The following is a 22,961-nucleotide window of genomic DNA, read 5'->3' on the forward strand; positions in this document are numbered from 1 at the left end:
GGTGGTTATATATATATTTGATGTACAAATGCAACACATTTTCCTTGTCTGCTCATCTGCTGATATACATCTAGGCCATTGCAAATACTGCTGCAATGAACATGGCTGTACCAGGACCTCTGTGATAGGACATAGAGACTTTTGGGTGTATACCCAGGAGTGAGTCACTTGGGTAATATGGTCTTCATCTTTTAAATTCACCAATGTCCATCCCCACCAAGCATGAGTAAAGGTCCCTCTTTCTTCACATCCTCACCAGCATTTGGTGTTGTGTGAAGTAAGCCATATTTGTGCTAACTTGGTCTCATGGAAGGATTGTAAGCACAACCTGTAATGTGTGAATATACACTTCTCAACTTCTTTTCATTTTCCCCTTAACTCCTTTCTATCAATATGCTAGAAACCCCTAGATTGTGTGTCTGAGTGATGGATTAAAATGTATCTTTAACATATGTTGCTTTTTTCCTCTGAAAAAAAGTCAATAGTCTATAGCTTCAACAATTCCTTCTTAAGATGAATGAAATGCACATAGGTAGGAGGGGTTTCATGAGATGTTTAGGTTATATTGACATATAAACAGTGGTATCTGATCTTTAAAAAACAGTATTGTCCTGCGTCCAGTATAAAGATACTTGCTGCCAAACATGACAAGAGGAGTTTGTTTTGTAGAACCCACAGGATGGAAGGAGAAAACCCATTCCCACAAATTGTCTTCTGAACCACACATCCACATGACTGCAGATACATACATATATGCATACATGCATGCACACACATATATACCTATTCATATATATATATATACACATATACACACATACATGCATATACACATACAATATGTATACACAAAAAAAAAAGTTAAATAATTAAAATAGTACTTTTATATCCATGAATTAAAGCAAGTATGACCTTCAGAATGACAAAGTTGAGTTGTGGGTTTTGAGTTACTCTTATGTCATTAACTTATATTTATAATTCCAAGAGCAAGTTCCTTTTTTTCCTGTTAATGTTGTTGATCTTCTCTTTTATATTGTATGTTGGCTACTTAAAGAGAGATTTTGAATTTCTTCAGGCAATTTGAAGGATCATTTCAGAAAACTTCCGCAACAGAAAAAAAACACACATAGAGATCAATATAAAACCAGATTTATATATCACTATGATAAATGAATAAAATTATAAATCATTAATATTGGTAGTTTCTCATGGAATGGGTGTGATTAAAGTATCTTTTAGACCCTCTTGAAATGATATTTGAGTTCATGATCACATGGAATATGCTTTAAAAACTCAGAAATATCTTTTGATTCATGTTGCCTTTCAAAATGTTGTTGCAGCTCCTGATGAGGACCTTTTGTTCTTTAAGATACAAATAGTGGTACTTACAATAATACAAACTAGTACAACAGAGCCCACCACAGACAGCACAATAGTAGAAATACTAACTCCTGATGAACGTGGACTTTCATCAGGGACAGGCTCTGCCTGAGGGGTGAACATTGCCACTTGTGCGATGTTGGATGGTCCCGAACTCAAATTGTTTTTGTCGACACTTTCAATGGCAATGAATATGTAGGTTGCATTTTCTTCTGAGATATTTTCTGGTTTAAAGGCAAAGGTTTCTTTGGAGTTGGCTTCTTTTGGTGTAAGTTTAGTAGTATCAACCCGAAGAGAATTATTAAAATTGTCTCTGAGATCAATGATATTTTCGCTTGTTCTTATGATATACTGTTGAACTGAGAAAAATGTTATGTGTGGGTTAGTTATTGCATCACACCATATTAAATTTCTTTCTAGTTACCTTAACAAATAGTTTGTCATACTCACATCAAAAGTGTTATTCATTTTTCTGTAAAAGCTGAGTTCTGACTTTATTTATTTATTTATTTTTGGGTTTTTGAGAAAGGGTTGCTCTGTATAGTTCTGGCTGTCCTGTGAAGTCTGCCTGCTTCTGCCTCCCAAGTGCTGGGATTAAAGGCATGTGCCATCATTGCCCAACCGAGTTCTGACTTTTAAAGACAGCTGTGCAGGAAAATCAAGACCTGTTTCATAAACTATAAAACATCAGATCCTAAAATTCCTACTTGTCTGAGTTGTCAGTCATAAGTCCTCTCCTCTCACTGACCTGTCTGCTCTTGCTTCACCCTATCTCTCACTTAGGTCAAACCCACAGGGGTTCTTGTTCTTACCTCTTCCAACATCATAATCATCTCCTGGGGCCGTCCATGTTAGACTGATCTCTTCCCCATCGAGTGTGGCCTGGAGGTCTGTGATTCGATTTGGTGGGTACTGATCAGGCAATGGACCAATTGGAACATTGGACATCACAAAGGCACCTCCAGATGCTGTCCTGCTGAAATTCTCTAGGACTGGCTGAGTAGCCTCAGTCATTTCGGGTCTGGGTGGGTTCCCTTGAATTTCTCCTGCATTTAAAATTCTCTAGTTAAATTGGATGGAACTGTAAACTTTTTAGAACTCAATCAGTCAGCTTCCTGACCCTCCTTGTCTTTCCTTTCTTCTTTCTCTTTTCATTCCCACGGCTGTATTTTTATGATGTGCTACAATCATAAGCATTCCATTTGTGGGAAAATTCATCCTCCAGAATTATTAGCAAGATGTTATCAAATCAAATTGGACAATAACTTGCTGTGATGTGAAAACTGCCCTGAATCAGGATGTTGTGTAATTTGTTATATGAATTAACAAAACAAAATATATCCAATATCAAACTGCAGGTATGAAATCTAGGCTAGCCTCAAATGTACTTAAGTAGCCAAGATAACTTTGAAATTCTTATCCTCCTTCCTGCCTCTGTCCCCTACGTCCTGGGATTACAGGCATGTGTCACCAGGCTTCCCTAACATGCGCCTTACGAAAAATATTGCTTTATTTCTCAAGTTATTTCTGACTAGAAATGTGTCTGGGGAAGGCAAAGCTAGTTCTGTCCTTAACACTCGGGTGGCTTCCTTCCCTCCAAGCCATCAGTGCTAAGACATAAGGCTCTCAACTTCTCCATTGCTTAGCTCCCCACTCTCCAGATAAGGAGTCAGAAAAGCAAAGTGCAAAATCATGGACGCCTGTGGAACTCAGAGGACAGATTGCCCCACTGGCTTGCACTTCTGTTCCTAGCATAGTGGGCCATTTCCTCTGTCTTCAAGTGTAACACAGAGGACAGACTACCCACTGGCCTGCACTTCTGTTCCTAGCATTTCCTCTGTTCATAGCTGAAAGGTAGATACATTTTGGTGATAGTCAAAGGATGTTCCATACTAAAAATACTAGCTGATAGGTTTTCAGCATCTATTGGTTGCCAGGTTTTGATTGGGTTAACGTTGAAACAATTGTGTAATAATCTCACTCTAGAAATGGGTGTAGTTACATTTTGAACTGTTTGTAGCCTCTACCATATGAAGTCACAAAAAAGGATTCACTGGGTTTCTGATACTGGGAGCCACTCACCATCTACTACCCAGCCTGGTATGTATGCAGCTCTGCTTGATGGGTGGCGTAAACTCCTCCTGGCAGAGTTTGTTCCTCCATCTGCACGGACTTTTAAGCTATACCTGCCATTCACTGAATAAGCTGTGAAGAACCTGGAGTAGACCCCATCATCCTTGAAAGCATCAGCCCCTTGGTAAAAACATAAAGAAAGGAATTACATCATTGTAACAGATGAGAGGTTGGTGTGTGTTGTCACACATGCATGGCCTTATATAATGCATAGTCTGTTGCTGTGCTTACAGTTTCACATTAGAATGGAGTGTATCTCCATCAGTTTCTGCCCAAATAATACATTATTGAATGATGTATTCTTGACTCACTTTGATATATATATTAATACATTATTGAATGATGTATTCTTGACTCACTTTGGTATATATATATATATGTATATATATATATATACATATATACTCATATAACATGATAACCCACACTTATAATTGTGTATGTTTCATAATTACTTTAACATATTATCTCTTTGTGCCCTACCAACTTATGCAGATGTCATAAGACTCTTCTTATCATTTCTCTTATAATTGATTGACTTTCAGTTCTCTACATTAATCTTCCCGTGTTATTTTCTGTTTATATATGTGAGGCCCTTCCTGTGGCAAATGTTTCTTAGGCAAGACTTTATTATCATTATTCCTCATTGATAATGCAATTAACTTATTTTATTTTATGATCAACAACTTCTGTTCCTTTCTTCTCTTTTCTTTTCTTTTCTTTTCTTTTCTTTTCTTTTCTTTTCTTTGTTTTGTTTTCTTTTTGTTCTCCAAATCATTTACTACATCTGTAGTTCAACAGAGAAAAGAAACATTTTCCTCTAGGAATAAATGCTTGGGTATCTAAGAAATGTTGTAGCATAAGTCCTCTCTTACAACGATAAGCATAGGGGGCACCTGATAAGTTGAAAATGTATTTCCCCATTCTACACAGAAGAGAGAACAATGTTCTTGTATCAACCACATCTGTGTCCCTCTAAATATCTGGGGATTGTCAGACATGCAGATTCCCCAGACCACCTAGGGAAGCACCTGAGCAGTCCTTCAAGTGACTCCTCTGTACACAGAAGCATGCAGTGCTGGCCTCAGCTATCGGCCATCTATTTCTTTTTCTTTTTTTCCAGTGAAGGAATTTTAAATTAGTTCGTTCCCCATGATCTAATTGCTTATCTGGTAATCTAGTAAAATACCCAGAAATGAAGCAAGGAGCATGAAGTTACACGCACTGTAGAAGGGACTGGGAATTGGGGAGAGATAGTTGAAGAATTATTGTTGTAATGAGAGAAAACATGGAATTCACTCCAAGAACAGTCAAATATAACTGAAGACAAGTTTGTAGAATGACATAAAATGCACTGATGGGTGTCTTTTCTCATTCATGTGTGGGCCAGATTGGCCATTTTATTCACTGACTTCCACACAAGGTTCTACCCACAGGAGAACACAGAGTGTAGGGAAAGGGTTTCTGCCCCACCTCCCTACAGAGCAGATATTACATTTCCTAGTTTCTTGCCAGGCAGAACTGGCATCTGATGCTGCAGTGCCCAGCCCCAGCTCTGTGCTACTTCTAGCTTCTCCTGGGTCCCTGCTCCCAGGAGTCTATCTATGCTTTGTTCCAGCTATGTGGAATCACCCTTGCTTCCTTCGCTTCAGCTATCAGGGTCCCAGGCTCTGTTGTTCTCTCCCACCCATGAGACAATTCTTGCATCAGCTGCTTTGATAGTACTATTTTGGTGATGCTCCCCTAAGAAGCATGTAACTAGAAGGAAGGCTTGTGTTCTCCATCTTTTGAATGAGCCTGCCTTAGCTGGAGACAGCTATTGCCTGTCGAAATTACAAACATCATTTTGGCAGTAGCTGACATATATAGAGAGCGTACCATGCGTAGGACACTTACTAAGCACTTTGATGTTGTCCAATTGCATTTCCTGCTGGTCTTACTATTCTTTCCTAATCTGTGTTAACTCTTCAGGCACTTGTTCCCACTGCCCCAGGAACACATGACACATTTGGAACTATAAACATATAGGCTTATCCAGAAAAGTCTGTGGGTTACCTGCACCGTTGTCCAGCAGGACTAGCTCTTCTGTCTTCCCACTGTTAGATTCTATGGTGGCTGTCACTCGGGCTCCAATGATAGGAGTGTACCCTTGTAGAACTTCAGCATACACAATCATTGGGCTGGGGAAAGTGTTAGTGTCCGTGTTTACCTTAGCATTTACAGAGATTGGTGGCACAGAAGAATTTGCTGCCCGAGAGGTTACTGTAATTGTTAGTATCTCTGAGTTTTCTTTGGCTTCCAGGTTGTAAGTCCAAACGCCCACCTAAAATTGTCAATGAAACATGCAGCAAGCATTTAGTGTGCAACGACATGTTTGTTTGTTTGTTTGTTTTCCATTATGTGATTTTTAAAATAGAGCATAGAAGAAGAAAAATAACAAAAACAAAATTGGGTGGAGTGTTCTTAGAAAGGTCTTGTGAGACTATGCCGGGGCCTAACAAACACAGAAGTGGATGCTCACAGTCAGCTATTGGATGGATCACAGGGCCCCCAATGGAGGAGCTAGAGAAAGTACCCAAGGAGCTAAAGGGATCTGCAACACTATAGGTGGAACAACATTATGAACTAACCAGTACCCCGGAGCTCTTGACTCTAGCTGCATATGTATCAAAAGATGGCCTAGTCGGCCATCACTGGAAAGAGAGGCCCATTGGACAGGCAAACTTTATATGCCCCAGTACAGGGGAAGGCCAGGGCCAAAAAAATGGGAATGGGTGGGTAGGGAAGTGGTGGGGAGGGTATGGGTGACTTTTGGGATAGCATTGGAAATGTAATTGAGGAAAATACGTAATAAAAAATATTAAAAATTAAAAAAAAAGAAAGGTCTTGATTCCTCAGGTACTGAAGCTGAGACAGACTGGGATCCCAGAGAGTGTTATGCATGATATTTGCATTTTGTGATATCTCAATTGGAAAGTAATGTTTTGATAAGTCTGCCTTTGCTTTGCCCTTATTCTCTGGCCTCAGTGTCATATATTCCATGACTATGGCAGGCAGAATTGGAAAAGATGACATGCCAGGTCACCAGGACTCTCCACTTTCTTCCTTCCTGTTCTCAGATGCCTTCTGTTTTCTATCAACCCAAGGCTTCTTTTCCTTTTATAGCTCTCAGGATCACACAGGTAAGGAAAGTACATACATTTCACTTTCATTTTGAAGATGGTAAAGTTATTGTACTCACATTTATGATGTGCTTAGAGCCTCCTTGCAAGAATATCTTTAGGGGGAAATTCAAATGCTAGCTAGTGGCTTACCTCAGCTGTTCCTGGGATACTGAGATAGGCCATTTTGGAAACAAAGTCCATTGTGAAATTGGTGGTTTGTGTTCCTTTGGGATCCCTGAGATAAATGGCAGGGGCTTGTTTGCTCCAGGTGACAAGAAAGAATGTGTCCCTTCCCACGGTGCTGTCAATTACAACAGTGTCATTCAGCCAGAGGCTATTATTCAGTATGGCACCCTTACTTTCAAGCTGTAGAAATGTAAAACAAACAACCAAACACAAGAAAAGAAAAAAAAACCCTTAATTATTACATAAGACAAAAGTTTTATTCTCTTTTCTAGATAATTCCTCATATTTGATCTGAAAACAGTTTTACCTTTGCTTTCTCCTCACTCCCTCCCTTATACCCCTTCCCTCCGAATAGATTTGCCAACTTTCTGAAGGCTTCTTGGCTTGTGACAGTTGCAAGGTTGGTAATGCAGACCCTGAAGACAGGACAGGGTAGAAGAGATGATCTAAAGAGGAAACATCAGTGTAGTGGCTATTCCTGGTTGTCAACTTGACTATATTTGGAATGAACTAAAATCCAGAATTGGAAGGCCCACCAGTGACCCCAATCTGGAGGATGGGAGATAAAAGGTTCTGATCTGGATCTTGGTATGGAGATCTTGAGGCATAGTGGCTATGGATTCCAGAAGATTAAAACAGGGAGACCTCTGAGTTCAAGGTCATCTGGGATTAAAGGTGTGGTGGAACACACCTTTACTCTGGGCTCTACCTTCTGCTGGAGACAATATAAGGACACTGGAAGAAGGGAGTCTCGCTCTTGCTCCCTCGCCTGTTTGCTGTGTGGGATTGAGTAACTGCTAGATCATTGGACTTCCATTCACAGCTACTACTGAACCATTGTTGGGAATTGTACTGCAGACTGTAAGTCATCAATAAATTCCTTTACTATATAGAGACTATTCATAAGTTCTTTGACTCTAGAGAACCCTGATTAATGCAATCAGTTGAAGGGTTTTTTTTTTTTTTTTTTTTTTTTTTTTGCTATACTTGGGTATTTTCTGGAAAATGCTGCTGTTGACTGTTGGCTATAAAGGATGCTCAAAGCCACAGAGAATTAGTGTAGAGAGTGTGTGTATGTGACATGTGCTTTATTCATCTCACTGATGACTGGAAAGATAATACTTTGGGTGATTAGAGTATTCTAACTGGAACAGAGTAAAAGCTCACACAGTGACACAAAGACAGGTCTGTAGCTGAGACACAGCTCATTCGAAGGAAGGTTACCTAGCATGTTAGAGGCTGTACATTCATTCTGTAGGAAGGCATGAAAGATAATTGAGATAAATAATTTTGGGGAGATTGCTAATGTGGAATCTTTATGTTTTTGCATTGAACTGAAAGTGAAGCTTTGGATATGGGGTATATCCTTGGAGGGAAACTGATTTTTGAAGGTACGGATCCTTAGAAGAGAGAAAGTAAACTATAGGGTCTCTTCTGAGAGGATCCATAGAGGAGCCATTTATCTACATTGACAGTTTGTAGCAGAGAGAGTCAAAGTCTTAATTTTTCTTTTGGTTATAAAATTGCATATTTGTCATGTAACCATAGTATTTTGAAACACTATAAATGGGCTAAATTAAACTAATTAACCCAAGGGTTTCCTCACAACTCACCTTTTTATTTAAATCCACTTTCTAATCTATTCCCTCAAATAGAATAAAATGCTATTAATTGTAGTTGTCACTATGTTTATGTAATACATCTCGTAGGCTCCCTTATTATTTAACTGAAAGTTTGTGTCTATATCTCTTCCTCAAACATCTTATTAGCTGATGCCAATTATGGCCTTATGTTTTATCTTTACTTTGTGCATTCAGCCTTTTTGAATTTCAGGTGCACATGAGATAATGCACCTCATTTTCTGTGCTCAGTTTATTTCACCTAACAGGAAGTCCAAGAATATCCAGCTTTATCCATGAGGGTGCATCCTAGGGCTGCTCTTTTAGGAACAATAGAATGAATGTACTCTATCCTAGATATCAACACCCCAACACCTTCAGTCTTGATAGGATCAAGACAATTCTTTGAAGCATCACTCTGTTGTCTAAAATCTCACTCCCAGATTAAGCTGGCAAGTCTCTCAATGGATACGGGAAACTTTTGAATGAAAATACCATTTATTGTTTCTTCATCAGCAAAGTTTCAGAAACCAAAGACATGTTGGTCCCACAATGGCATTAGGAGAAATAGATGTGGTAGCAGGGTTTCCTTTGTATTCCAGATGCCATCTCAAAACCCAACTTCTCCTCAACTCACATGACTGCACCATGCTTCTAACTGGTCACTGTTTACCTCTGGCATTTTCACCCATCATGCATATGAATCCAGATCAACTTTGAATATTTGTGTTTTCTTTTTCTTTTCTATTACAGAACTTACCACAAATATCTCAAATGAGCAAAATAGAATTTTATTTCTACTACTCTACATATTGAAAACCAAACTGAACCAAACCAAACCAAAAAACACAAACCAACACCTAACGTCTTGAACATCTCTCTCTTAAATGTTTCCTTTATGGCTGGTTTCATGTACTCTGCCCTTACACCTTTCCTTGGTTATGGAAAAGGCAACCACAAAATCTCTAGGGATGGGAAAACACTGACCTGAAGTGACTTCTGGGTGATATCAGTATTTTCTGAAGCCAGGGCCCCGAAAGCATCAATGAGTCCATTGTTCTGGGCTTCATCTGTAGCAAGCTTATGGTTTCCACCTAAATTATGAATGAATATGCTCCATTGTTTTGTAGAACAACAGCTCTTATTATAATTTAATGATTAACAGTGTAACAGTTCAAATAAGGGAAAGGATCTTTACCTACCCTAAATCAGATAGGGGACTAATATCCAATATATATAAAGAACTCAAGAAGGTAGACTCCAGAAAATCATATAACCCATTAAAAAATGGGGCTCAGAGCTAAACAAAGAATTCTCACCTGAGGAATACTGAATGACTGTGAAGCACCTGAAAAAATGTTCAACATCCTTAATCATAGGGAAATGCAAATCAAAACAACCCTGAGATTTCACCTCACACCAGTCAGAATTGCTAAGATCAAAAATTCAAGAGACAGCAGATGCTGGCGAGGATGTGGAGAAAGAGGATCACTCCTCCATTGTTGGTGGGATTGCAAGCTTGTAAAACCACTCTGGAAATCAGTCTGGCGGTTCCTCAGAAAATTGGACAGGTGTACTACCGGAGGATCCCCCAATACTTCTCCTGGGAATATATCCAGAAGATGTTCCAACCGGTAGAAGGACACATGCTCCACTATGTTCATAGCAGCCTTATTTATAATAGTCAGAAGCTGGAAAGCACCCAGATGCCCCTCAACAGAGGAATAGATACAGAAAATGTGGTACATTTACACAATGGAGTACTACTCAGCTATTAAAATTTATGAAATTCCTAGGCAAATGGATGGACCTGGAGGGCATCATCCTGAGTGAGGTAACACAATCACAAAAGAACTCGCAAAATATGTACTCACTGATAAGTGGATATTAGCCCAGAAACTTAGGATACCCAAGATATAAGATACAATTTGCTAAACGCATGAAACTCAAGAAGAACGAAGAGCAAAGTGTGGACACTTTGCCCCTTCTTAGAATTGGGAACAAAACACCCATGGAAGGAGTTACAGAGACAAAGTTTGGAGCTGAGACAAAAGGATGGACCATCTAGAGACTGCCATATCCGGGGATCCTTCCCATAATCAGCTTCCAAATGCTGACACCATTGCATACACTAGCAAGATTTTGCTGAAAGGACTCAGATATAGCTGTCTCTTGTGAGACGATGCCGGGGCCTAGCAAACACAGAAGTGGATGCTCACAGTCAGCTCTTGGATGGATCACAGGGCCCCCAATGGAGAAGCTAGAGAAAGTACCCAAGGAGCTAAAGGGACCTGCAATCCTATAGGTGGAACAAAAATATGAACTAACCAGTACCCCCCGGTGCTCGTGTCTCTAGCTACATATGAATCAGAAGATGGCCTAGTCGGCCATCAGTAGAAAGAGAGGCCCATTGGTTGTGCAAACTTTATATGCCTCAGTACAGGGGAACGCCAGGGCCAAGAAGTGGGAGTGGGTGGGTGGGGGAGTGGGTGGGGGAGCATGTGGGGGACTTTTGGGATAGCATTGGAAATTTAAATGAAATAAATACCCAATAATAAGAAAAAAAACAGTTCAAATAAAGTCAAAATTTCCATATGGGTTAAATTAAATTTTCAGAAAGCTATTAAGGTCATCTCTGAGATGTTAGGTTAATTTAATATATCATAACTGTGAAGCAAAACCCACTTTATTATCTTAGTATGGAAACCTCAGTTGCATGAGGTACTTCATCTGGTTGTAATTATGAAAGGCACTAGATTCTGTATATTTAAGTTCACAGATTGTTGTATAGCCCTTTAGGGGAATTATCAACTCTTATTCACATTATCTATATTTTTGTCAGAAAAAATAGATTAGAAGCAGAAAACTGAAAAATGAAAGAATTGCTGTATCAAGGTATCTTGACAAAACCTGAGTATTGGTGAGAATATTTGTGAGAGAAAAATATTGTTAAATGCTCATAAAGTGTTTGGAATGGTAGGAGATTGTATAGCCAGTCAAAAAATATCCCCAATTATATATACTTGGTGTCATGAAAGCCAAACTAGCATAATAATTAATATTCATACTATTGGATTTGTTTACTCTACTATGTTAGGAAGATACTAGGAGCATGTAATCAGTTTTCATCACATCTGTATATTAAAATAAGTTACCTTAGTTAATGTTAGATAAGTTACCATAGTTTGAATGTTCTCATTGTCTTTAGTCCTGAAAATCCCAGACTTTGTTCAAGCCCTGTCTTGGGAGCCATTTGATTCCATATAACTCCTTTCCTCTCCTTCCCCACTACAACATTTTGGGAGCATAGAAGGCTTGTAAGTCTCAATTAAATTTTATTTTGTATTCTTCCTGTTATGAAGAAATGTGATCTATGTGTTTAAATTTGCTGCCTTATGTGTCTTTTCCAGCCAACTGGAAAGAGAATGTGATGAGAACAGAGGTTGGGTCTGTTTGACTCTGTTCTCCAATCCTTGACTTGGCTCTTGCAAAGTTGAGCTTAGAAGTAGTTGAACATCAGCTCTACATTTATACACAACAACTGAAAGTCTGAGATGTAGAGATGATGTGTTACCTGTTAAAATGCTCATGTTTGTTACAGCTAAGTCAGCCGATGGTCCCAAGGCAATGAAATGAACTATGGACCCGCTGTCTTTCACCTCGTCAATACAGTCTTTGGCTGTGCTGTCCTCCCCATCACTCAACAGCAAGATCTCAGTCCCATCTGTTTGGTATTCTCCATTTTTAAATACCTGCAAGCATAATTTAGAATACCATTATCATATCATACTAGATTAGCTGTCCTGATGGAAAGTTAGAAAAAATAAACTATAGAAAAAGTATAGAATAGAGATAATTTCTGTTTTAGAATCATGGAGTTTATGTTCAATAATCCTTGGAGAATATAAACAAATTTTCTGTCCTCCTCCCCAAAATACAGGGGATAATTTTTTAACTAAAAGATTGGTGGGATCAGGAATTAGAAAAATTCACATGGACTAAATAACATCTGATCCAGGAAAGCCCAGGCCAATAGATACGTAAAATATGGAACCCATTGTCTTTGCCTGATATCCTCTGACAAACCAGTTGGTTTATACAAAATCTGTTATATATACAGCCAGGTGCAATGAGCAACCACACTAGCACTAAAAGGCAATGGAGTCGCAATTAGGAATCTCTTAAATATTTAGATAGCAGGGATCTAATGGTCTAAGTATGTTGAAATTGCAGATGAGACAGAGTCTCATTCATCCCATGCTGGCCTCAGATGATCTACGCAAAGATGATGTTGAAAATTTTATCCCTGTGCCTTGATTTCCAAGTGCTAAGATAGCATATACATCAAAAATTTTTTTCCTGTGTGTTTTGTCTAGAACCTCTTAAGATTAGTTATGCTAAAATCAAGAGACAAGTAAGAACAGTAGAACTTCACTTTGTTCTAAAAACAAAACTAAGATCAAAATACATGTGCAGTGGGATTTTCACCTGAAATGCAGTCTTGATTCCAGAGCAGATGGACGTCCCTCCAATGGCACTTGTAGGTAAAGTTTGCAAGAGCTTGTTTCTCTCGATGTCACTGTTCATTTGGATCAGCTCATGCACAATAGTGGCCTGGCTACTAAAGTGCACCATCCCTACCCAGGACCTATTTTCAATTATCTGGCTTAGAAAGTATTTTGCTGCTTGGTTCATTCTATTCAGACGGTCAGAAGACTGAGTGAAAAATGATAAGAAAAGAAATGAGTGTTTTTCAACTGGAAGATGAGAGCAGATTTCATAAAAATTGCTTAGGGTTTATTGACAAGAACTGGATAATTATTAATTTGTACCTATGGAAGAAAGCAATTATAATTTTATCTGGCAAATTAATAAGTGTGGTTATAAGTAACATGGGGCACATGAAGAAGTTCATAGCTTTCTCCTAGAGGCTGCTTCCAGTGGTTAAGTAACCAAGTTAAAGGTGGGGCTTGGGTTGAAGCTAAGGCAATGATTCACACCTTAGCACCACTGTTAACCCCATAATCACTCCTGTTAATATAAACTTGTCACCCAGGTTTGAGTCAACCAGACTCTCTTGGTCTCCAAGCATAGCTGAGCTGTGTAGCTCAGCAAGGAGCCTGCTGAGTGACCATTACCTCTGAGAAGGCCACCTACTCTGCCCCTTCTACTTTTAACCTTTCCTGTGATTCTCTGTCAGTGGGGCAACTGCATTGGCTTTCTTGTGACTCACTGGTAACCATGACTCTCTTAACGAGATGACTGCCCAGGATGTACACGTCACACATTGATTTCCTCTAGATCCTCCCTGCAACCCATACCCAAACTGGTTTGAGAACGTCTCCAACCAAATCACCACTCCTACATATCTACAATTTTGTCTTGCTTGTTCATCTATCATTTTATCATCTGATTTTTATTACTTTTTTTTTTGGAATGGTGAGCTTGTAGGAGTACAAGGATACTTATACCACAGCACACATGTTATGGTATATATGTAGAGGTGAGAGGACAACTACAAGGACTCAGTGCTGGCCTTGCATCATTTGAATTCCAGAGCTTGAACTCACGTTGTTAGGGTTAGCCAAAAGCACCTTTGTCCACTGAGAGATCTCTTCTACCTTTATCATAAACATCATTATCATCATTTATTATTATTATTGGTGTGTGTGTGTGTGTGTGTGTGTGTGTGTGTGTGTGTGTGTGTGTGATGGAGTCCATGTGGAGTTCAGAAGATAGTTTTGGGGAGTCAGTTTTCTTCTGATTCTTGAACTCATATTGATAGACTATTTTACCTGCTGAGCCATCACACCATTTTTTTTTAAACACAAATCTACCAGGACCCTATCTGGGGTACTCTATTCATCTCTCAATGGGCAGTCTCTTCTCTCCTCAGTGACATTTCTTGGGCTACCTGTGTGTAGTGATTTTGAATGTTCTGTCTTCCATGAAATCCCATGCCACTGTGGCTCACCTTGTCAGTCCCTGCCATTCTTTGCCCTTTCAATAGCAACTTTCCCTTCCTTGCTGATGCTTTAATTTCTGCCTTAGCATGCCTGTCCCACCACACAGTGCAGTCACTCAGTGCTTTCTCACATAACACCTGCTTGTTTGTAGTTCATATTCACTTTAGCAGCTTCCTATTGGTCACAAATATATTATGTTCTCTGGATCTCAAAAGCTTCTAGTTCTGAGTGAAACTCAGTCTGGTCTGGAGAGGCACAGGCAGTATCAGTAAAATACACAGAACCAGAGATATGCAAAAGGGAGTTTTGGCATTGGCAAAAGATGAGCTCCTATACAGCACCTCTAGAGCCCAGCCCTTCTCTTAGTGAAAATGTGTGTCTCTACTAAATTGTAGAGGACAGGAATTATTTACTTAGGTAGGTGAAGCTGAGACATAGAGAAAAAAAACACATTTCTTAACTGTTACTATATCTACTTTTTTGGTTTATTTTATAAGAAAGGGTCATACTATGCAACCCAACTGACTTTGAACTTGCCTAGTCTCCCAAATGCTAGGATTACAAGAACATACTTCCATTGCTCATCCTTGATAAACTATAAATTTCTCAAGTACATTTCTTTTTTTTTTTTTTTTTTTTTTTTTTTTTTTTTTTTTAAAGATTTATTTTATTATTATATGTAAGTACACTGTAGCTGTCTTCAGACACACCAGAAGAGGGAGTCAGATCTTGTTACGGATGGTTGTGAGCCACCATGTGGTTGCTGGGATTTGAACTCTGGACCTTCGGAAGAGCAGTCGGGTGCTCTTACCCACTGAGCCATCTCACCAGCCCCCTCAAGTACATTTCTATACTCAAAATAAAAACAAAAACAAACAAACGTAAAAGAGCCCAGGAACTTACACTCATACTCCCTGACACATCAAGAACTAGGCACACAATTCTCTCACTGATCCTCAGCAGGGAGAAGAAGGGTGGAGCCGGTGGTGTCTCCATGGGCGTGCTGCTGTTAAAATCCTCAGAACTGCTGATTACTTCCCAAGTGCTTCTCCATTGGCACTTTTCATTATGTAGAGTTGGAGCCTCTCGATTATGGTTTTCTTTTTTACAGAACTCAGTCACCTAAAAGTGTAGTAAATTGTAGAAAATTACTATTTCATGTATTAAAAAATGACCTGGAAAACAAAGCAAAAGTATGTCCTGTGTTAGAAATTAAAAGTAATTATGCTGACCTAGCAAAGTGGCTATAGTTGATACTTTGCTATGAATGTATGTAACAATAGCTATCAAAGAAAAAGTGGTTGTTGAGAGTGGGGGTGGGGGCTCAGGAGTGGTCTGAAGGAGGCTATCTGGGAGGGTTGAACTTTAATTGAAAACACAGTTTTTTAAAAAAAATTAAAGGAGCATATGTATAGTATTTAGCAAATATGCATGCTCAAGTAAAATACTGTTAACACTAAAGTAGACTTATCATTGTAATACTTAATAATTATCTAGCTATTAAAAGACAATAGTGTTAATGTACAATAGAGGATGAAAAATTACTGCATGTCAATCAATGTTCAATGAATTCTATATTAACATATTTAATCTTCATGTCATGCTTAACATCTGTAATACCTCAGGTATAACACTTGCCTAGCAATGTGTAGTTTTTAAATTTTATTTTCATCATCACCATCATCATCATCATGGTTATTTTAAAATCAATGATATTAGACAAATCCTTTGATTATAGATTCTGGACACAGTGACTGGTATACTTACAGAATCGATACTTTGCATGAACATTATGGATGCCTTTTCTGATTGAACTTTATCTGGGAAGAACTGACAATCCTTTTCATATAACTTTGTGGTGGAATTAGTTCTGCACCTTCTGGTTATACAGCTGCCCCCTTGGCATGTATGGACTCTATTCATACCCGTGATACCTGTGGAGCACCTGAAAATATGGAAGTGAATCCAATAGAAAACTTAGTCATTCTTTTGAAAAGTGGTCCTGCTCCCACTGAGCTTTGTGGCACGATATTTGTTGTGTAGCTGCCAGGACCTTCCTCCACTGCTGGCAAAGCTTAAGAGAGCCAATCAAAGTAATCATTCAATTTTCAAGAAACTGTAATGAAAATAAAAAAAGAAGAAGAAGAAAACAAAGCCAAAGGGGTATCTCCAGTCACACACAGTGGGACTCCAGTCACACACAGTGGGACTCCAGTCACACACAGTGGGGCTCTCCACTGGGATGAAAGCTATGGGTGGGTCTTTCCCTTAGACATTCCTGCAGCTGGCCTTGGACCAACTCTCTGTAGACACTTGGTTGACAAAACCAGTGGACCAATTATTCTTGGTGTGCAGTGTGGTCTTCTTTTCCAGAAAGACATCCTTGAAGAGTGGCATCACATAACTACATGTTCTTTGCCTAATCAAGGAGCATCATTTTATCCAGACGACAATGTGACTGAACTCAGAGAATGAGGGTCTGCCAAGAAAGGCAATGGAATAAAGAAGGATTGATGTGTGCTGTTCCATGGGAGAGTCATAGCCGGCAGTGATCAGAACAGATACACTAGACTTTAGCCACAGCTCATCCCATTGGCTTGCAGTTCAAATCAGTAAGTGAATTCTTAATGAGTTCTGGCAGGTCTGGGAGAGATGTGTAAATAAAAAGTGTCAAAATGCCAAACAAGTGATTCACATTGAGGCTATGTATATTTTTACACAGATAGTCATTGTCTTCAAGGAGAATGCCCTAAAATAAGAATAAAATAGGCTTGTGATATTGCATCTGTTATCTGCCTTGGAAGAAAATATGGATGCTTGTCATTGGAAAGGACTATAGAGCAGTTAAAAGCCAGAGGTCATTTAAAGGTACTTAGGGGTCATGCCATGCCTTGTTGCTTCGATTTTCTTTGATGAAGCACTGTAGAATGGCTGGTCTTCGTTGTACTCATCAAATACTCCCCAGCGAAGGTGGGCCCATTCATGGACCAACAGTTTTCCTGTAAGACATTTTTGAAATACATAGTCATAATTTGATTGGTAAATTTTATATCTCAAAAATTTCCAGGCCACCGTGATGGTTCAGTGGGCAAAAGTGCTTGCCACCAAACATGACAACCAGAGTTCAGTCTTGAACCCCATGTGGAAGGGGCAAGAACTGACTCTCAAGTTGTTCTTTGCCTTTACATCACTCCTGAAGAGAGAGGGAGAGACAGAAATGGAGACAGAGAGAGAGAGAGGAGAAAGAGAGAACAGAGAGAAGAAGAGGAGAGAGAAGAGAGAAGAGAGAGAGGAGAGAGAGGAGAGAGAAGAGAGAAGAGAGAGAAGAGAGAGGAGAGAGAGAAGAGAGAAGACAGAGGTTGAAGAGAGAGAGAGTTTCCATTTGGGTTTAGGTTTACTGTAAATCCTAAATTTTTTTATTTTGTACATAAAAATGCTTTTGTATTAAAGGATATTCATTGCTGTATGGAATATTAATTTTTATACCATAGCATGTTAAATCAATGAGACATTATGGAGCATATGCCACAGTCACAGTAAACTAGGATTTGATTTTCATTTCTTGGTGTGTCAAAGGTTTTTAGTTTATGGCTTGCCAAGTACCAACCCTGTACAGCCTAATCAGATATACAAAACTCTGCTGTGTAGATATTTCGAGGGTGCAACTTTAGTGGAAAAAAAAACTGACTAAAAATGCTCCTGAAGAGTTGATATTGAAGAAAGATATAGATATGCTATTATAGATTATGTTGGTTACATTGGCTAGTGCATCAAGAATTTGTTGAATTTTGAGAAAATTTAAATGACTTCAAATAAGTACTTTAAATTAAGCCAATTGTTTAATGTCACAAAGCTAATAGAGGAATCAAGATTTGGAGCCAAGGGTTTCTGCTCCAGTCTGCTTATTTAATAGAGTATAGAGTTACATGTCGCAATCATGCAATGCTTTAGCCAAATTCCCCACCTGAATCTCCATATTCAACTTGTTTTCTCCCCAGTACAAAGTCAGGGGTGAAGTGAATGTATTCTGCTTTCTCTTCACACTGTGTGAACTGCCTGGTGTAGGGCTCATCTCTGCCCTCGAAGGCGGGAGGTGCCACTTTAATGTCAGCCTGAGAAAGTTTAAAAAGATTGTTAACACTTGAAGAACAGAAACGACAGTAGTTAAAATAACTCTGAATCAATAAATGTGTAGGAGAACTAGCAAGCACCAGAAAATACTTTTTTTGTTGTTGTTCGACAAAAAAAAAAAAAAAAAAAGAAAAAAAAAGAAAAAAATTTGATACTTACATGCTTGTAACTCTCCTGTTTTGGCCTTCTGTACTGGGAACTGTTTTTCCAACTCTCAGGAATTAATATAGACACATTTTTGAAGAAAAATCTTTTTTCTGTAGCTTCAAAAAGGTATGTAGATGCTTTAGTCACCATTCCCTATTATCAAAGGGAAATAGATAGGTAAAAATGAACATGAGAATGGAGTCATGTCTTAGGTGCACTTCTCTGGTGAACCCTGTTAAGCTGTTATTACAAAAGGAGCCATGCATCAAGCTCATTCCTCAGCAGGCTCTGCCCATCCTTCTAACCTGACCTCTGTCAATCCATAACTCCCCTCATCAGCACCTGCAAAGGCTTCTGGGTATCCATCATCTCACCTCACAAGACAGCTTGAGGCATGTACTTGGTGATTACAATAATTGATTGATGTAGTTATATACCTCGTGTTTAGAGTAATTTATTCGCATCTAATATTTGTGTGAAGACTTTTTGGTTGGCTTATGGAATGTCTGAAGCCTGGTGACCATATCTTTAGTAATCTAAAGACACTCCTAATTTCAAGAAATAAACCAAAACAGCTCTAGCAAATGCAAGCTAAGGAGAATAGCTCACAGGAACGGTTAAAAGGATAGGGTTTTCTTTGTATTTGTTTGTTTGTTTTGTTTTCTTTTTTTGAGACAGGGTTTCTCTGTATAGCCCCGGCTGTCCTGGAACTCCCTTTGTAGACCAGGCTGGTCTCAAACTCAGAAATCAGCCTGCCTCTATCTCTCAAGTGCTTGGATTAAAGGTGTGAGCCACCACGCCCGGCTTGGGGTTTTCTTTCTATACTCTTGGAAGAGGTGGGAATGTTGGACCCTTGGAGGGCAAGGTAATAGAAATTCCATAGCACATGTAAAAAAAAAATATCAACACAGAATTGTTACTCTGCCTTCAATGTGAAAATACACATTCTCTCCCAGTATCTGGAGTCCAAAGCTACTGCAATTTGTTAGGGGATTTCTCTCTCAACATTATCAATATCTAATAAAGAGAAACACAGATGAAAAGCAATTAAGGTTCCTTATAACCAGGCTTCTCAGAGGGAAGTAAAACATAAACAAATATAAAATAAAATAAATAAAAGCAAAAATATCTTCATTTCACAGAAGCTTTCTGCATCTCCACTGCTTTTTCTATCAGGACAGACCCCTCTGATACTTGCAGCTTTATCAAAAGCCCACTGCTCCTGAAGGCCTCCATCTCTCACCCTGCTGCCCTCTGAGAGTCCAACACTCTGACTCACATGCATTTTAAAGAATCAGCAAGCTGATTAGAGATTAGTTGAGAGATTAATCAGTGTCAGAGTCTAGAGAATGAAGGTCCAGTACAGCAAGTTTGTGAAGAACTCTACAGTGGCTCAGAAGCTGTTTAGCACACACAGAAGGAGGATAAAATAATTCTCTTTTTCCCTGGATGCCACTTTTCAAAACGAGAGATATTTAGGCTTCAGGAAGAGAGTACTCTCTGTACATATGAGAACAGAGTGGTAGTGGTTCAAACTGAGTTATTAATTGGACCAGTAGGCTTGCTGTGTACAACTGTGTAGGTTGTATATTGTATAACTCCAAGGGACTGCATTTCCTTGAGAGTCCCCATGACTCAACTGGCTTTCTTAGATAGGGGTGTGTTTGTAGGTCATGGAGAGCTATCAGAGACATTGTAGATAACTTTCATCTTCACTGATACTGGGTGCTTAATAAGGGTTTCTCAAAGTTTTCTAACCAAAGTCCTATTGTATTCATTCTAAGTTCCTCCCCAGAATTCCAATAATGTTTTAGACTTAAAAAAATTAAAAACCTGAAATATCAGTGTTTGCAGAAGTGGTCAGGTTTTAAATCCCAAAGGATCCTGAACATAAAATACAAAAGAAACTTGATAATGGAGAATATCAACCCATCAATTATAAGAGTTTTCCAAAATCATTGTATAAGTAGAGGAGAGCAAGTGATCTTCTGATGAGAGAAGACTTTGTAAAAGGCTAAGTGTCAAAAGCCACTAAACTATAGACATGTTGGCAAAGGATTGAATTTGTACTTGTAATATTCAATAGAAGACTATGCTGAGAATTCTTTTAGGTCTCTAAAAATAGTCTTATCAAATATCCATTTTCTGAATTCAAAAAAATTTGAAGCCAATCATTTATTCCTGTACAACAAGAATCCACCATTGACAGTCTGGTCTTTGTATTCTATGGGAAAAATATGTTTTATCTTTTAGAGTTCAAAGGACACCAGGTACGACACCTCTGAGCTGATGGGTGGGTGACAGAGAATGCATGGCAAGTGGAAGCCAACTGAAATCATAAGGAAAATTCAGTTCATGCCCAGCAGGGAGCTCAACAACGAGCATTGGGGCCCAGTGGGGACGACCCCAAACCAAGTAGAAGTTGTGGATGTTGCTCCTGAGGACGTGAGAAATGATCATGTAGCTGAAATGGCAGTCTTTACATGGAATGTTGGAGTTGGAAGAGACTTTATCAAACTAAAGTCCTAGGATTAGTGAGGGGGCCTCTCCCTCTGTTTGCAACCACTTGGTGGGCTCACACCCTCCACACACTGGTCATCTCTAATTTTCATCTAAGTTCACATTTTACATCTCTCCATGGATTCAGAGGTCTGTCTCTTCTACATGGATGTCAAAAATCTCCTCAATCTGTAACCACCTCGAGCTCCTCCTCCCCAGGCACAGCTCTTTGTTGTAGTTTCCCTTCCCAGCTGATGAAAGTTCTCTACAAGTAGTTAAGCCAAAGTTGGAAAGTTTGCCTTGCCTCTTAACATTTCCTCTCTACCTTCTCCGTTCCACACAAGAATAAACCAACAAGAGTGTTGTCTTTCATGCTTTCAAAATATGTTCAGCATCACTTGAATCACTCCTCACACCTCCTTGTCCCAGGCAATGCTCCTGTTCATAACCACAGCCTGGCTCCTTCTTCACCCCTATCCTGCAATCATACAGTGATGTGATATGAGTGAGCCTTCTATGGTTTCAGGTAGACAGAGCAGTCATAGAATAGACCCCAAAGTGTCCACATCCTCCACTAAGCTCTTTCATGGAGTCTCATTACTTTCCAAAGGTCTGGGCTCTGCCTCTGTGCATAAGCCTCTCCCAGCTTCAGTGTAAGACAGACACCCTCCCTCCAGCTTATTCACTGTTTCCTTGATTATGTGACCTGCTATTACCCACATAAGGCTCTCGTCTTGGCGTCTGCTCACATGTCATATCATGAGTGGGGTTTCTCTGAGGGCTTCCCTGCAGGAAACAGTGACTTACACTCTTGCCTATGACAGCTGTGCTCTGCTTTGCCTTGCTCTTCTGAGGCAGCGTGCTCCACAGTAACCTACTAACCTCATACCTACTCTCCCACTCACTCTGATATTACTGTGAGGACCTGGAAAAGAAGGCATACCCATAATTCCTTTCTCTTTTAAGTTACTTCTCTTTCCTCAATGGTTCAACAAGCATATGTGTATGCACACACAATAAATAAGTAAATTACAAAAGCAGAACAAGAATCCAACTTCTAAATGACAGACAAGGAAGCTGAGATCACAGAGGCTCTCTGCATTGTCTTTGATCTTAAGGTGAGAAGTTCATATCTCTTCTAGAACCTCTACAACCTTCATCTGGAATGTCTTAGAGCTTTCATCTCACTCCATACCTTCCAAAACTGTCTGCTCTGTTTTCAAACTTCTCAAAGCATTCATAGGTTTCCACAGTAACTCTTACTATTACTATTAACCTTTTTATTCTTCATAACTCAAATAGGAGAAAGCCTGATTTTCTTACCTTTATGTGTTCAATTATTGTTGTATCTTCTGGCACAGCAGGATCAATGGCAATAATGATGTCTTCATAACCATTCCCATTCAGCTTTATCAAGGAAGTGTCTGACCCCCAAAGCAGGTACAAGAGGAAGAGGAGGAAAACAGGCCCTCTGGAGAAAGCCATCATTCCAGCCTGGTCACCCAGAGGCCTCTCTTTCTCTGTGTCTCTTGGCAGGTCTATATATACTCCTAAAAATCACCTGTTAGCTGATTGTGGGATGGTGACTGTTTAAAGGTCAATGTTCATGTACAGAAATCACATAGCAGGGTTATAAAATTGGTTTTTTGCTTGGTAATATTTAAAGGTATCAGAAAATTATAAAATACATAGCAGCCTTTCTTCTTGAGACATAGTACATTGCTTCCCATTTTCAG

General features: G+C 39.2%; 1 protein-coding gene across 1 annotated transcript; it reads right to left on the reverse strand.

Annotated features, from left to right (window-relative positions):
* Positions 1–1,134: 1,134 nt before the first annotated feature.
* Clca4b (chloride channel accessory 4B) lies at positions 1,135–22,743 on the reverse strand. Its single transcript, NM_001033199.3, has 14 exons — positions 22,549–22,743; positions 18,739–18,879; positions 18,413–18,560; positions 17,339–17,447; positions 16,216–16,393; positions 15,352–15,570; positions 12,971–13,198; positions 12,057–12,234; positions 9,470–9,576; positions 6,828–7,043; positions 5,569–5,836; positions 3,463–3,633; positions 2,193–2,426; positions 1,135–1,739 (listed from the first exon to the last, which is right to left on the reverse strand). Exons 1-14 carry the CDS (start codon positions 22,711–22,713, stop codon positions 1,324–1,326), a joined length of 2,778 nt encoding a protein of 925 aa, NP_001028371.1. The 5' UTR covers positions 22,714–22,743; the 3' UTR covers positions 1,135–1,323.
* Positions 22,744–22,961: the final 218 nt, after the last annotated feature.

The sequence above is a fragment of the Mus musculus genome, chromosome 3 (assembly GCF_000001635.26).
Source record: "Mus musculus strain C57BL/6J chromosome 3, GRCm38.p6 C57BL/6J".
NCBI lineage: Eukaryota > Metazoa > Chordata > Mammalia > Rodentia > Muridae > Mus > Mus musculus.